Raw genomic sequence first — 15283 nt, forward strand, 5'->3', positions numbered from 1 at the left:
ATTCCTTCCTGCATTTTTTAATAGTGGGGAAAGCTTGGGCACTGATATGGGACATGTAGGAGTCTGAGGAGTTCTTATCCTAACCGTGCTTTGGCTGCAGGTAGCTGGGGAAAGATACGGAACCTCTGTAGCCCAGCCTAGCAGCGTAGTCTCTAGCCATAGTGTGGAAGTTGTTGTTGTTGTTGTTCTTCTTCTTCTTCCTCCTCCTCTTCCTCCTCCTCTTCCTCCCCCTCCTCCTCCTCTTCCTCCTCCTCCTCCTCTTCCTCCCCCTCCTCCTCTTCCTCCCCCTCCTCCTCCTCTTCCTCTTCCTCCTCCTCTTCTTCTTCCTCTTCCTCTTCCTTTTCATTAGCATAGGACAGTTTTCTAGTGTGAGTTCAGGGCAATATCTTTGTGATCTTTTAAAGTTGTTAATATCAGTACAGACCAAAAAAAAGTTGGCTTTTGACACTCATTTATTTTCTGTAGTCCTTTATCTTTCTTTTCCATCTAATTGTTTTATTTCCCTCGATTACCAGGGGGCTTTAATTTATGTAATTTAAACCAGGCTGAAGAAGCAGGGGGGGAGGAAAAACTGACTGTAAAGAATGGAATGCGAAGAATTGAACTTATGGAAAATCTGGAATGTGTGGTTTTTCTTAGTGAGTTTGAGCCATCTGCCTTTCAAATGGCGATGGCTTCCAGTAATGGAAAACGGCTTTGCGAGGGCACCCCTATTTACAGAACAAATCTGGATTCCCCTGGAGTAGTGAGTTTGTCATAACTGAGAAGAGTAAATGTTTTTGTAGAGCTGTGACCCGTGCACAGCTCCAAGACACACACTTGGGTTGATTTCCTGGAGGCAGGCAGCTGGCTTCTTTGGGTGGCGGAGATAATAAGAAGCCCGCTCAGTCCTCAGCGCACTGTTTGAACGGAAAGGGATCAGTACCAGCTCAGCGCACCCAGGCTCAGTGGGCTGCTGGGTTTTCTAATGCCCTGGGTTCATTCTCAGAAGCCGTTTCGTTGCAGGGAAAGTGAGTTTGAGGAAGACCCCTCTGGCTGGGAAAGAATTTATCTTGACAGAATGGAAATAATTATGCTTCTCAGTTCTCGCTGGTGTTTTGGAGCAGTTTGTTTCCCTTGGTTCCGAGGGCAGTGACTTCCGAAAATTGTGTGCCCTGACTTAGCTGTCAGCCCTCAACTACACACCTCTGCCCCAGAGGCTTTCTCAAGTGAAAAAGCTTTATTGCTGGCTGTGGTGTTGCACACCTGCAATCCTAGCAGGTGGGCAGCTGAGGCCGGAGGATCACAAGTTCAAGGCTAGCTTGAGCTACATAATGTTATGCAATGAAACGTGTCCAAAGCAAACAGAAAAACCGAAAACAGAAAGATCCTGCCATCCCGGGGACCAGGATCAGCTGCCACAAAAAGCCGTTCTACAGTGTTTCCAAGCTTTAACGTTGCTTTGCATGGTTTTGCACTCATTGTTTACTTGTTTGTTTCAGCACTCGGTGATTTTGATTCATCAGCAATGCATGTTATTACTGCAGAAGAGAGAAACACCGGTTTCATTGGCTGCAGGGTACCAGAGAGTAACCCTAAAGCTGAGGTGCGCTATAAGATCCGGGGAAAGTGGCTGAAGTATTCCACAGGTGAGTCCTGCTTGGGATGTGTTCTCCAGGCAGGTGGAGGAAACTGAGGCAGGTGGTTACATTAGACAACTGAATCCAAAAAGTGTGCTCGTCAGTTCGTCAGTGCCATATTTAAATACCACTTCTTAGAGAAGATGACCCATAGGGATGTGTATAAATAAGACAATCTATCCTTTTCTTCCCCTTTATTTCGTAGAAGGTATCACACTGGATGGGTACCATATATATTTTTGTTTGTTAGCCATCCTCCCCTTTATTTTTAAGATTTATTTATTTATCTTGTATAGTGTTCTGCCTGCATGTGTGCCTGCAGGCCAGAAGAGGTCACCAGATCTCATCATAGATGGTTATAAGCCACTCTGTGGTTGCTGGGAATTGAACTCAGGACCTCTGGAAGAGCAACCAGTGCTCTTAACCTTTGAGCCATCTCTCCAGCACCTGTTAGGCACCCCCTTATCTGCCTCCTTGTCCTCTATACTGTAGTCTTAAGTACATTAGTGTGGGGCCTTTGTCTGCCTTCTGCATTGCCATGCCATATGTGCCCAGGCCATGACTGGCTACCCCGTGCATATTCATTGAGAAACATGGTGAGTAGCCAGTGACTAAACACCACTGCTGCGACTGTAGGCTGAGATGCATCCAGATGGTTCTGTGCTCATTGTGTCTTTGTCCAAATAAGGCTTTTGTGCTTTCTGACTGTGACCATCCGCTCAAGGCATGTTTTGCTATATGAGCGTGACTGGGCTTGGCTTTGCTTTCTCCTGTGTAGTAAAGCTTCTTTGGCTGCATGTTTGCTGCTAGTCTTAATGTATAGATCTCAAGTCTCTGTTAGTGCTAGTTGAGTTGTGGGGGTCTGCAGGAAGGGGGAGCCTGAAGTTCTGTAGGGGAAGATGACTTTGACCTTCTGACCCTCTTTCTTCTCCCTCCCACATGCCACCGCACCCTGGTTTCATGTGGAGGATGTGGGGGCTGAACCCAGGGCCTTGTGCTAGGCAAGGAGTCCATCAACTGAGCTACATCCCCAGACCCTGACTCTCGCTCTCTACCTTTCCCAGGGAACTACATAATCCTTCCCTCAGGAAATCTTCAGATTCTGAATGTATCCTCAAAGGATAAGGGGTCATACAAATGTGCTGCTTATAATCCTGTCACCAGTGAACTGAAAGTTGAACCCACTGGCCAGAAGCTCCTTGTGAGTCGTAAGTATTTGGGAGGATGATGGTGACCAGGGAAGGGAGAGCCCTCACAAGTCTGACTCTCGAAGCCTTGGCAAAGGAGAGTTCAGTATGCTTTTTGGTCCTGGTTTTATTTTGTTATGTTTTAACATTAAATTTATTATTATTATTATTATTATTATTATTATTATTATTTTATGCATGTGAGTATTTGCCTGCATGTATGTCTGTGCGCCGTGTGCACACCTGGTGTGGGCCTTCATGTGAGTACTCAGAGTAGAGTCTAAGTCCTGGAAAAGCAGCCAGAGCCCTTAACACAGAGTCATTTGTCCATCAGTGCGCTATTGGGTAGTCCTGTACCTGTTTTTATTTTAGTTTTCAAAGACATTTATGTATATAAGAGTTTTGCTGGCATATATGTATATACACCATGCGTATGCCTGGTGCCTAAGGAACCTATCAGATCCACTGGGGCTGCATTTATGGATAAGTCACCAAGTGGGTGCTGGGAGCTGAACCAGGGTCCTCTGCAAAAGCAGCAGGTGCTCTTAACTGCTGAGCCCATCTCTTCAGCACCCGTTGTTTTTTCTTTAAAAAAATGTTTCTAGACATAACAATTTTACAACAGTGGTAAGCCAATTGGTGGTTAACTGTGGAGTATGAAATCAAGAGGTAATGTGCTGTCTATCAGCTATGACAAAAACCAGGGCTGATTTTGGATTATGGCTGTTGAGCTGAAGTGGAATATAGTAAAGAGGTGGCTTTAGGCTTAAAGACTCTGTTTCCAAAATGTAGAAAATCTCCAAAAAATATCACAAAGTCTATTTATTTTGACTGTCAGAGAAAAATGCCGTCTTCTATGCATAGGGCCTTGTCACATGAGGGAGAAGAGGGGCCCTGCTCCCCATAGTGTACACAGCTCGGCTAAGGGAGGGGGTGGAAGTGAACCATTTTCTAATACCATTTTGTGTTTTCCTTCCTCTTCCAGGCCCTTCCTCGGATGGCTTTCACATTCTTCATCCTGCCCTTTCTCAGGCATTAGCTGTCCTCCTTCACAGCGCCGTTACCTTGGAGTGTGTGGTGAGTGGGGTCCCAGCCTCACAAGTGCATTGGCTGAAGGATGGACAGGATGCTCTGTCAGGAAGCAGCTGGAGAAGGCTGTACTCTCACCTTGTCACAAGCAGCATCGGCGCGGCGGACTCCGGCAACTATTCCTGTGTGGTGGGCAACAAGTCCGGAGATGTGAAACATGTCACTTACACGCTTAATGTGCTGGGTAAGGCCTTGCTTACTCATTTCAAATCGAGCCATTCTCCCGGCCTAACTGATGTCTGAAGGACATTTGTGAAGCTAAAAACAAGACACAGGATATCAAGAAATAGCCACACCAGTAGCCAGAAACAGGGTTCATTTCTGTAAAGGCATGCTGTGTGCACCGTATCTCTGGGTGGCAAAGAACATTTGGCATAGCATGTTCTTGGGTGCCTCATCCTCACTACATGCCAGGCAGGGAGAGTTTAATGTGTGCGTGCACGTGTATTCATGGGTGTTTGGGTATAAAGTGGATCAACACAAAAAATAAGATTCTAACCAATAGCTAGACAGTTATTCTGTAGGTTTCTTGATGGCCACAACAGATGGAGGCTGTAAATAAAGAGCAGAGTTTTCCCTGCTCAGTGTTAGAGACAGAGTCTCCGTAACTTGTGCATAGTTACCTACACCTGCTTTATTTTCAGAGCCTGCATCGATTTCTAAAGGACTGCACGATCAGAAGGTGTCTCTGGGGGCCACTGTACATTTTTCCTGTGATGTTCATGGGAACCCAGCTCCCAACCGCACCTGGTTTCACAACGCACAGCCTATTCACCCGTCCTCACGACATCTAACTGAAGGGAACGGACTGAAGATCACGGGGGTCACCATGGAAGATTCCGGCCTGTATCAGTGTATAGCAGACAATGGGATCGGATTTATGCAGTCTACTGGAAGACTTCAAATTGAACAAGGTGTGCTTTCAGATCACGTAATCACAGGAAGTTTTACTTCACGGGTAGGCTTTTTCAGTAATTAGAAATTAATTCATGTTCATTGAAAGAAAATACTCCAGTCCCCATAGAAGAACGGTGTTTGTTTTCCGTGACCCTTTGTAGTGACAGACTGGCATTTCCACGATGGTGCCACGATGGTGCCATTATTTAATCAGGCTCATTTTAAAAACTGTTTTGGGATAGAGAGATGGCCTGGTGGTTCACAGCCCCTGCTGCTCTTCCAGACCGCCAGGGCTCAATTTGCAGCACCTGTATGCCAGCTCGCAGCCATCCGTAACTCAGCCTCGGGGGATCTAATGCCCTCTTTGGGCTCTGTGGGCACCAGGCACAGAAGTGGCTCAGAGACATACATGCAGACAAAACACCCAAAAACATAACAAAATTTCAATTAGAAGGTTGCTTCTAGGTTGGAAGTATAGCACAAGCAGAATAGCATGTGTGATTTCCTGGGCGCCTCTAGGCCCTAAGTAATAAACTATTGCAAAACATGCATTTTTAAACCATTGCTACGTAGCTTATACAGTCTCTCTTCCCTCCCCATCCCTACCACCATCCAACAGCCGGCCAAGTCTTCTCGTTAGAACCGACGGGTTTTTTTTTTTATCAGTTTCTTGAATAAACTTTTATGCACATATATAAGCAGTTATGCACTAAGTGTGCATGTGCATATATGTGTTGTTATTGTCTTTTAAAAACACAAATGGTGGTAGAATTCTTTCCTTTAAGATTTTTTACTTAGCCTATAGTTTGGATTTCTTCTCATGTGTTCTGCTGCTTGCTGTTCCATTTTATAGTTGCAGCGATTTGACCAGCATCTGGTTGACAGCTGTTTGAGATGTGGTGAACACCTCAATTATTCCTCACACAATCTCTAAATATAATCCTGCACGTAATCTTTAGTGAGTATCTCTCAAAGAAATTCCTAAAAAGTGAACTTGCAGAATAGACCTACATATGTATAGACATTTTAAAAGATATGGTTGAATTTCTCTTCATAATTATCATGAGTTCATACTTGGCTGAGCATTTTATATTTTGTATTTCCTCACACTCACACAAAGACAGAGCAGCGGGGTCAGTTTGTGTGCACGCACATGTACACACGGACTCCAGAGGTTTAAGTTGGGCGTCTTCCTGAATTCCTTTATGTTTTGAATCTGAATCTCATTGATTGGGCTCAGTTGGCTGGCCAGTGACCTTGGGGACCTGCTTCCCTGCCCCTCTCCCTGCGTTGGGCTTGCATACTTGAATACCCAGCTTTTACATTGGTGGTAGAAACCGAACTCAAGCTTGTACCACAAGCGCTTTAGCAACTGAGCATTTCCCAACCCACCCTTTGCTTTTGTTTTTGTTTTGTTTTGTTTTTTCCTTCCAGTTTTTGAAATCCTGTGGGGTGGGGTGGGGATAGTTTTTAGTCTGTATCTTTTCCTATGCCTGTGAGACATTTAGATGTACTTCTTTACATGTTGTCTGTCTCTTGCCCACTTGAACATTTAACTTTGGGGGTATTTTCCTTATTGATTTTTAATAGGGAAACTGTTTATAATATGTTATAAAGCTTTCAAAGTTCAGGGCATCAGTGTGAAACAGAACACTTTTTTGACCTGGGTATGACAAATTTAGAAGCTAATAGTAAGCATTAAAAAAAAAAATTACCATGCACTTGGAAACATTAAACAATACTTTGAAGTCATAGTGGAAGTTTAATATACTTTAATCTGAGTGGCAGGGAAGATGTCAAAGGTCAACGCCTTTGTGTTACTGTTGCTGTGATGAAGCACCATGGGCAAAAGCCAGCTGGGGAGGAAAGGGTTTCTTTTACTCACAGTTCCATATTAACAGTTCATCAAAGGCCATGAGGGCAGGAACTCAGGCAGAGCAGGAACCTGGAGGCAGGAACTGATGCAGAGGCTATGAGGGGTGCTACTCACTGTATTGCTCAGCCTGTCCTCTTAAAGAACTCAGGACCACCAGCCCAGGTGGCGCCACCCACAATTGTCTGGATCCCGGCCCCCCATCCATCACTACTTAAGAAAATGTCTTACAGCTGGGTCTTATGGAGGCATTTTCTCAATTGAGGTTCCCCTCTTTCAGATGACTCTAGTTTGTGTCAAGTTGACTTAAGAGCAGCCAGCACAATCAGTCATGTCCTGTGGGAAGACGGCCAACATGGAATTCAGGCCTTTCATAGCTTTATGTACTTACCAAAGAAAACGAGTAGGGCTGAAAATTACTGAGTAAGTCAAAGGAACGTTAGAGCAGATTCGAAGAAAGCTGAAGACAAAACAGAGCCAAAAGCAGAAAACATCTAAGAAAGGTAAAGCACAAGATCAATAAGCATAGAAATCTGTTCTTTGTAAAGTCTAATAAAGTGAACCAATCTTTGGCAAAATAAATTCTAAGTAAAAAAATCAGGTATAAATGGACAATATTGAGGGGGGAAGGAAGTTGTAAGTCTCTAAAAGTAATAAAGTAACTGATGGGAGAGTAAATTACAAATATAAACAGAGCTGTGGCGTTAGCCTCCTGCCACTGTGACAGGATACGTGAGACGATCCGCCGAACAGGAAAAATGCTGTATTTTAGCTCATAGCTGTAGACATGATCACTTGGGCCTGTTGCTTTGGGCTTATGGCAGGCAGCACAGTGAGAACACTGTGGCTGGAGTAAGTCTAGAAGAAATCTGCTTATCTCATGGCTTGGATGCCGAGAGACAGAGGGGCAGGTTCCCAGTCTCTCCTCAAAGGATGTAATGCCAGAGACCTCACTTCTTTTCAACTAAGCCCCATCTTGTTGAAATTTCATCATTATTCATTAGCATGGCAGGCTGGTGACCAGGCTTTCAACTCACAGACTTTTGTGGGGACTCCAGATTCAGACTACAGCATGAGCAAATTCTAAGGGAAAGTAGAACCTAGCAAGGTTGACTTAAAGTAAATAAAAACCCAAATAGGCACCCCCCCATGGCTATAGAAGAAATTGAATTAGGAGTTAAGCTTTTCCCACAAAGAAAGCACCAGGCCAGTTGGTTTTGTAGATTTTACTGAATTGGTGAGTAATAGACCTTTCTAGATATTATACAACTCTCCCAGAGAAAAGCGGAAAGGGAAACTCCAGTCAGTATAATCTTGAGTCCAAAATCACAGAAGGATAAGATAAGAAATTAAGCTAAAGGCAGGTCTTATTTGTGAACATAGGTTTAAGAATCGTAGTATCAGCAATGCCATAAAATGTGGTGTTTACCCTATTTCCTGTATAAAGGAAAAAAACAATGATTATTTCATTATAAGTAGGAAGAATTAGATAAACTATCCAGGACAGTCAGAAAAATAAAAATAGAACTTAATAAAAGCTATCTAACAAGGACTTAGATGAAGCACCTCTTACCATGAAAATGTAAAAGCCACTCTCTTTAAAACTTACTCTGTATCCTTGTATGAGAGACTCCAGTCCACACAGAAAGACACAAAAGAAATTAGAAAGAAATAATCCAAATAGTTATGAATTTATAACCAATATTGCTATTGTACAATATCCAAAGTGCTTGCTAGCCCTTATTTATCATATATTTTCTTATTAAAATACTAATATTTATCAAGAAGCTAGGTGAAAACCTAAATAAGCACAAATCCTTCCTGTATACCAGCAACAAACAGAAAATGCTACTTGAAAGTCACTTTTTAATATTAATAACAAAGTTATATAGAAAGACATTCTAGGTCATGGGTAGCTAAATTTGGAATTATACATTGATCTGGTCTTTTCAACTCCAGTTGAAATCTTATCAGAACATTTTGAAGACCTTAACCAGGCTTTAAGGCACCTACCTATGACACCAGTCCTCAGAGGGTGGTGGCAGAGGGATCAGGAGTTTAGGGTCATCCTTTGCTGTAAGTAATTTGAGTCCAGCCTGGACTTGAGAAAATGATCATAAAATGTATAAAGATAATCAGAGGCCTAAGAATAACTAGAGCACTCTAAAGGCATGAGGCACTTGCTGTAAGCATAAGAAGCCAGTAATAATGTCACAAGTGTTACATGACAGAGAATGACAAAAATATATTTACATGAAAGGACCTGATTCAGCGGGTATTGTACACCCCACGGGGAGGACAGCCGTTTCAAGTTTTGACTTGAGATAATTATCAAAATGAAAAAGAAAGGAAAATTGAATCTCTAACTCACATGGTACATAAAGATAAATTCACAAGGGAAAGCATTTGAGGAATATACGGGGGTATTTCTATGATCTGTGAGCCAAATGTCTTAGCGAGTCATGTAAGGCATTTATGAATGACACATAAACCTGCCAGGAGATGCGCAGCTCCGTGAGTCCACAGGGACAAGCGTGTTACGGCTAGTGAGAGCATTTCTACTCATTCACTTGGCAAAAGTTCAGAAATCTGTGAAGACTGAGTGTCCTTGGTTTTATCAGACATGATAAATAGGTCTGAGAGAAAGAAATATGCTCGAAGAAGTGTCTTCTATGCTGATCAATATTTTATTGTGGCTTCACTTAAAAATCCCTCGAGAAAAATACCAGAACCAGAAGAAAAGTCTTCATGCCATTTTGATTTAGAAACGAAACTGCTATTCCTATCCATGTTCAGAAATACTATGTCAGAGTTCACTTAAAATAGATTGTTTTTTCCCCAGCTGGGCATGGTGGCACACACCTTTAATCTCAGCACTCGAGGAGGCAGAGACAGGTAGATCTCTGTGAGTTCAAGGATAACCTGGTCTACAAATCAAATCCTGGACAGCCAAGGCTACACAGAGAAACCCTGTCTCAAAAAAAAAAAAAAAAAAGGTTTTTTCTCTCTCAAGCTTTCTCTAATCATATTTCACTAGATCTGAACGTTTTCTTGAAGGAATATTATCTAATTTTATACTTCTTTACCTTTTTCATGTTTTGGTCTGAGGTTCTCCTTGACCTATTCTGTATTTACAGCGGTTGAGTAGGCATTGAAAACCTAATGGAGTCTCAGTAGATTTGTGTGTGTGTGTGTGTGTGTATTCCTTTCAGGAGGACAAGAAGTCTAAGTAGGATATTTGAGGAAACTACAACTATGAAAAAGTCTACTTTTTAAAAATTACGTACTACAAGCTGAGTGTGGTATCACATTCCTCTCGTCCCAGCACTTGGGAGGTAGAGACAGGTGGATGTCTGAGTTTAAGGACAGCCTGGTCTACAGAGCAAGTTCCAGGAGATCCAGGGCTACACAGAGAAACCCTGTCTCAAAACTGTCCCCCACAAAAAATCACACACAACATCCGACACGACTTGGTACTGGAAACCTGAGGGAGTGATGAGGAAATGAAAAAGCAGCAAACACACAGACACACACAGAAAAGCTGCTGTCGCATGGGCTGTGCCCACTCCAATGGAGGGCACCTAAAATGCAACAACCTAGCAACTCAGTGCTTTAATTATGGACAGCATAGGAGGAGATGGTCTCTGGACTCAGTAGGAGGAGTTTTCGGGGAGCAGAATCAAGTTGTAGTCATCCAGGAAGACAAAGCTGCAGTTTTTTGTTTTGTTTTTTTTACACATTGTCAACATTTGCACAGCGCTTTGCCACTTCCCTTACCTGGGAAGGCTTTGGCAATTCCTATGGGTTTCAGGCATTGAGGTCCTTGTCAATAACAGACCCAGGACTTCATCCTCCCCTTGAACGTTTACTCAGGGCTTCCTCTGCTTTTCACAATTAGGTTGGTGTGTGTGTGTGTGTGTGTGTGTGTGTGTGTGTGTGTGTGTGTGTGTGTGTGTGTGTGTGTGTGTGTGTACATATATGTGTGGAAGTTAGAGGACAACTTATGGAAATTAGTTTTCTTTCAACCCTGTGGGATGCAGGGATGGACCCCATGTTGTCAGGCTTGGTGGCAAGTGCCTCGTTTGGCTCTGAAACATCCTGCTTTTTTGTTGTCAGTTTTACAGGGTGAAAGTTGAGAAGTGAGCTAATCAGAAAAGGGATATCTTTGCAGCAGCAGTTCTGCATTAGGATGAAATTATTTTTCAGGGCAAATGCTATCATATTCCTAGTTTTGATTGTTTGATTTATGTTTTTAATAGACAGTGGACAGAAGCCTGTTATAGTCACTGCACCAGCAAATGCAGAGGTGATGGACGGAGACTTGGTGACTTTGTCATGCAATGCCACGGGAGTTCCTGTCCCAGTCATCCATTGGTACGGCCGCCATGGATTGATAACCAGCCATCCGTCTCAGGTCCTTAGATCCAAATCCCGAAAGTCCCACCTGTTGCGACCTGGGGACGTGGACCTGGAGCCCGTCTACCTCATCATGTCCCGAGCTGGCTCAAGCTCTCTGTCTATACAGTCAGTCACTCAGGAGCATGCTGGGAAATACACTTGTGAAGCTACAAACAAACATGGCACCACACAGTCAGAAGTGCTCCTCACAGTTGGTGAGTTGCTTTTGGCAGTTTTTTTTTCCCTCCCTCAGGGGAGGAAAAGATGATTTGAAATGTCATTTTAAGGGGTCTATGTTTTTCCTGTGGCAGTGAAATGTTGGGCTGTGTTTGAGGGCACTTTGCTGCATAGGAACCAGATGGACCTTGCGCTCCATTTCTCATTTAACTCTTCTTGGAAATGAACTCAAAATATCATCTGTTTTTGTGATTAATGGCTTTGGGTTTTGAAGAGGCTATTTCCCAGGAGAGGTAATTTCAGAGGGGAGCTTGAGAAATGAGATTCAAAGTTTGAAGGGTTGGCTTGTATTGAGAAAGTAGACTTAGGGGCCTATCAAGTACCCGTATGTGGCTATATGTTATTATTATTTTTTGTTTTGTTTTTTGAGACAGGGTTTCTCTATGTAGCCTTGGCTGTCCTGGACTTGCTTTATAGGCCAGGCTGGACTTGAACTCACAGTGATCCTCCTGCCTCTGCCTCCCCGAGTACTGAGATTAAAGGCATTCTCCACCGCACCCAGCTATGTTATTTTTCTAATGATATATAGAATAGCATTTGTATCCTGCCATGGTGACGGCTTAGCAGTTTCATATGATTTTTGAAGTGCTCCCATTCAGACCTTACACCAGTGGCCGTGTAGAGCAGCATTCCCCAATGGTAAGTCAGTAGGTTGTAGAGTGGTTTGTTAAACTGGTTGGTTATCCGTTAGTTGGTTGTCAGTCAGCTGAGTAGATTGTTGTGGTGTTTGTCTTCTGAGACACAGGGTATCCAGGACTGCTTTAGCATGGGGACACTGAGGGGCCTGCTCTAGGCACTCTTTATAGGGTATCATGTGACCTTTTTTCTGCCCAGATCCTCCAATGTCTCTTTTGGCCACAGAGTCCATGGATTAAGGTCAATGTTTATGCTGGATTTCGAGGTCTTCTCTGCTGTAATCGTTCCCAGTCCAGGCTTTCATGGGTGTCCTTGCCTGTCCTGTCCTCCATAGATACCCTTAAAGCAGAGGAGGAGCCTTGGGTGGTCTTGGCAGGAGAGTGCTAGTGCTGGAGTTTGGCTGTTAGCATCGCTGTTTGTTTTCTCTCATTAAACAAGGAGTCTCTAGCTATGGGTAAAGCTGGAGGCCAGAAAGAGAGGTGTGGAAAAGGCTGAACTCTCACATGTGCTGTTCGATGCCTGTTAGAGGTGGCGCAGTGTGTGGCTATGCAGTCTAAAGGCTGTGCTGAAGTAATGCTCAATGTGGCAACCAGAGGCCATTTGCTGAACTCCGCTTGCTCCTGGTCTGTGTCACTAATGTTCTGTTCATAGGATTCATATGCAAGGCTAAGAGGCCAGGGCAGGAAAACTATTACAATGCTGTCTGGTAATAGAAAACATTCCATAAATATAATGTATTAGGTTATGATGATTGCTGGCTAATCATTGGTAAATTATAACTACTTGTTGTGGTGATGTTTGTGGCAGGAAGAGGTAGTTTCTGACTTTAATAACCTTGAGTTTCAAATAGAAGCAGTTGAGTATTATATAAATTTAGATATATGAATATGTATGCACACCTATGTGTGTGCATTTATGTATACATATTCTACTAGGCAGAGTAAGAGTGGCACGGTTTAGAATTATTAGCCTGCTAGCAGATCTGTAGGAGCTGCTTGGGTGGAATTCAGCAGGCATGATTATTTTATGCAAATGTACAGTAGTACAAGGAGATGTAGATGTTATGGTTATAGCTGACGGAATGAGATGTTTTTTCTTTTGCATTCTAAGTATGAGAAATCTGAAACATTTAAATTTCGTAATCCAACTTGCTTAGATTAGATCTTCAACATTCTCTTCTGTTTCAGAATCCTGTCCCGATAAATGCCATTTCCTGTCAGCTGCATCTTAGCCACTCGGACTTTTTTTCTATGTCCCGGAAGAATTATTGAGACCCAGCTGAGTTTAGTAAAGCTCAGGCAGTACTGAGTAGAACAGTTCTTTGCATAGAGACCTGAGTCTCTCTAGCCTCATGACCTGTCAGTTACTTTGTGTATTATGGAGAGGGCTAGCCAGATCTGAAAGCAAGGTGACTCCACACTCTCCCTTCTTTCCGGAGACCTTGAGCTTTTGAGGTCTTGGATGTACAGTGTTCCAGAGTGAGTATCTGAGCAGACTCTAGAGCAGAGTATCTGTTCCAGCCTCTAGTGGGGGCTGGCCCCGTGTGGTGTGGATGTGAGTGGCCACCTTGTACAGGTATAGTTTGTGTTTCGTGTTTCATTAGATTTGTTGACATTGCTATTTTTTTCCCCAATTCAAAAGTGATCTATCTTTAAGCTGGGAGAGGGGGTTTGTGTTTATAAGCAACAGCTGGGAGACTGATGCAGGAATATTGATACGAGGTCAAGGCTAGCCCAGACTGTGGAGTAAGAACCTGTCTCAAAGAACCAAAGCAAAGCAACATCTTCCCTTAAAAAAAAAAAAAAAAAAAAAAAAAGAAGGCATGCAGTTGGGTGAGAGGCTGGGGTAGAGGCACTAAGGAGAACTGGAGGGCAGTAGTGATGGACCAGTGTGATCTAAACACAGTGTATAAATGTGTGAAACTTACAAAGAATAAACATTATTTTTAAGATAGAGAAATAGAATTCTACCCACCTAATAGAATTGTTTTAAAGATAAACTGAGATAGCGATAACATCCAGGAACATTCTCTAAAATCTAGACAGCCCTTAATTTAAGATGATTTTACTTTAAATTTAGGTTTTATAATTTAAAACAGTGGTATGAAAGCGATACATACTCAGCAGAAACAACACTCTGAACTTTGGCCTTTTCCTGGGCTGACGGGAAGAGCTGTGGTACTCTGACCCCGTGCAGAGGCAGTGAGCTGCTCCTCCCAGCCAGCCATTCCACGGGAGGGGACATGGATGCTGCAGTGTGCTGTTGCTAAGCGGTGGCATCTGATGGAAATTAAATGTACTTTCCGACTTAATATTTTTAATTTATGATGGGTTTATGGTCTATGTGGCTAAGATCTTTAAATAGTATCTCGTATAATTTTGTAATCACCTGAGGTGTATTACTTGTGACAGCAGAGATTACTTAGTTGCTCCATTTTAAAAGTTGTGGCAAGCTGCAGGGCACCTGGAGTAACAGAATAGAATTGCGATGCTCTTCCGGTGGGCTGGCTGCAGAATAGCATTTTTCCTACACTTCTGTATAAACTGAGGCACGTGATATGGAAACTCTTTTGTGGCCACATGCCACTTCCCAGTGGTCAGCTGCCCAGAGGATCCAGGAGCTAAGGAAACAAGAGCCCTCCTCCATCGGCCAAGCCACAGCTGTCCCTTTGGTTGGAGCCTGGTTTTCAGCAGGACCACCACATCCACCCTGAGTGTGCACTGGGCTCTGACTCACTAGGTAAACATGTTCCTTCCAGGAGCAATATTTTCAAGTTGTCTCAGTGAACTTAGTTTTCTTCTGCACTATTTCACACTAGCTTCTTATTTTCTTTGATGGAGGATGATTCTAGGACATTCTTTCTTGTACTAACAAGGACCTGACCTTACACTTTAGTCTGGGTCTTGTTGGTTTTTCATAGACTTCTGACACTTTCCCATTCTTCTACAGCTGTGGTCTTAAGAGTTTTGTAACTCCGTCTCCTCATCTGTAAAGCAGGAAGCATCTCCTCTCCACCGGAGAATTAAATGAGATGATCCATTTAAATATCTTACATAATTCCTGGATCCCCCCCAAAAATGTGCTCAGTAGTTTTGGATAAATGACCCTTTTTAAAAAAAATGAAAATGTGTTATTTTTACTTTCTATATTCTAATTGTATTCTAAATGCTATTAATAGTTGGTTTTAAGACTTGCTGTTTTCTTTTCTTTTTCTTTCTTTCTTTCTTTCTTTTTTTTAAGCTATGGTTTCTCTGTGTAGCCTTGGCTGTCCTGGATTTGCTTTGTAGACTAGGCAAGCTGGGCTTGAACTCACAGAGACTGAAGACTTGCTATCTTTAGAGTGGCAA

General features: G+C 43.0%; 1 protein-coding gene across 10 annotated transcripts in view; it reads left to right on the top strand.

Moving 5' to 3' along the window:
* The window catches only part of CDON (cell adhesion associated, oncogene regulated), an 88822-nt gene that overhangs the window by 31657 nt on the left and 41882 nt on the right, over window positions 1-15283 (top strand). For all 10 annotated transcript variants that reach the window (XR_014779591.1, XM_084783795.1, XM_084783797.1 and 7 more), the window contains 5 exons: window positions 1482-1628; window positions 2684-2827; window positions 3792-4079; window positions 4540-4809; window positions 10925-11278. Coding sequence is in view for 9 of the 10 variants with exons in the window: in XM_084783795.1 (XP_084639921.1) it covers window positions 1482-1628; window positions 2684-2827; window positions 3792-4079; window positions 4540-4809; window positions 10925-11278 (1203 nt within the window). In the remaining variant the exon portion in view is untranslated. The remainder of the gene's footprint in view (window positions 1-1481; window positions 1629-2683; window positions 2828-3791; window positions 4080-4539; window positions 4810-10924; window positions 11279-15283) is intronic.

This window comes from Acomys minous (genome assembly GCF_964271855.1).
Source record: "Acomys minous genome assembly, chromosome: 5".
Lineage (NCBI taxonomy): Eukaryota > Metazoa > Chordata > Mammalia > Rodentia > Muridae > Acomys > Acomys minous.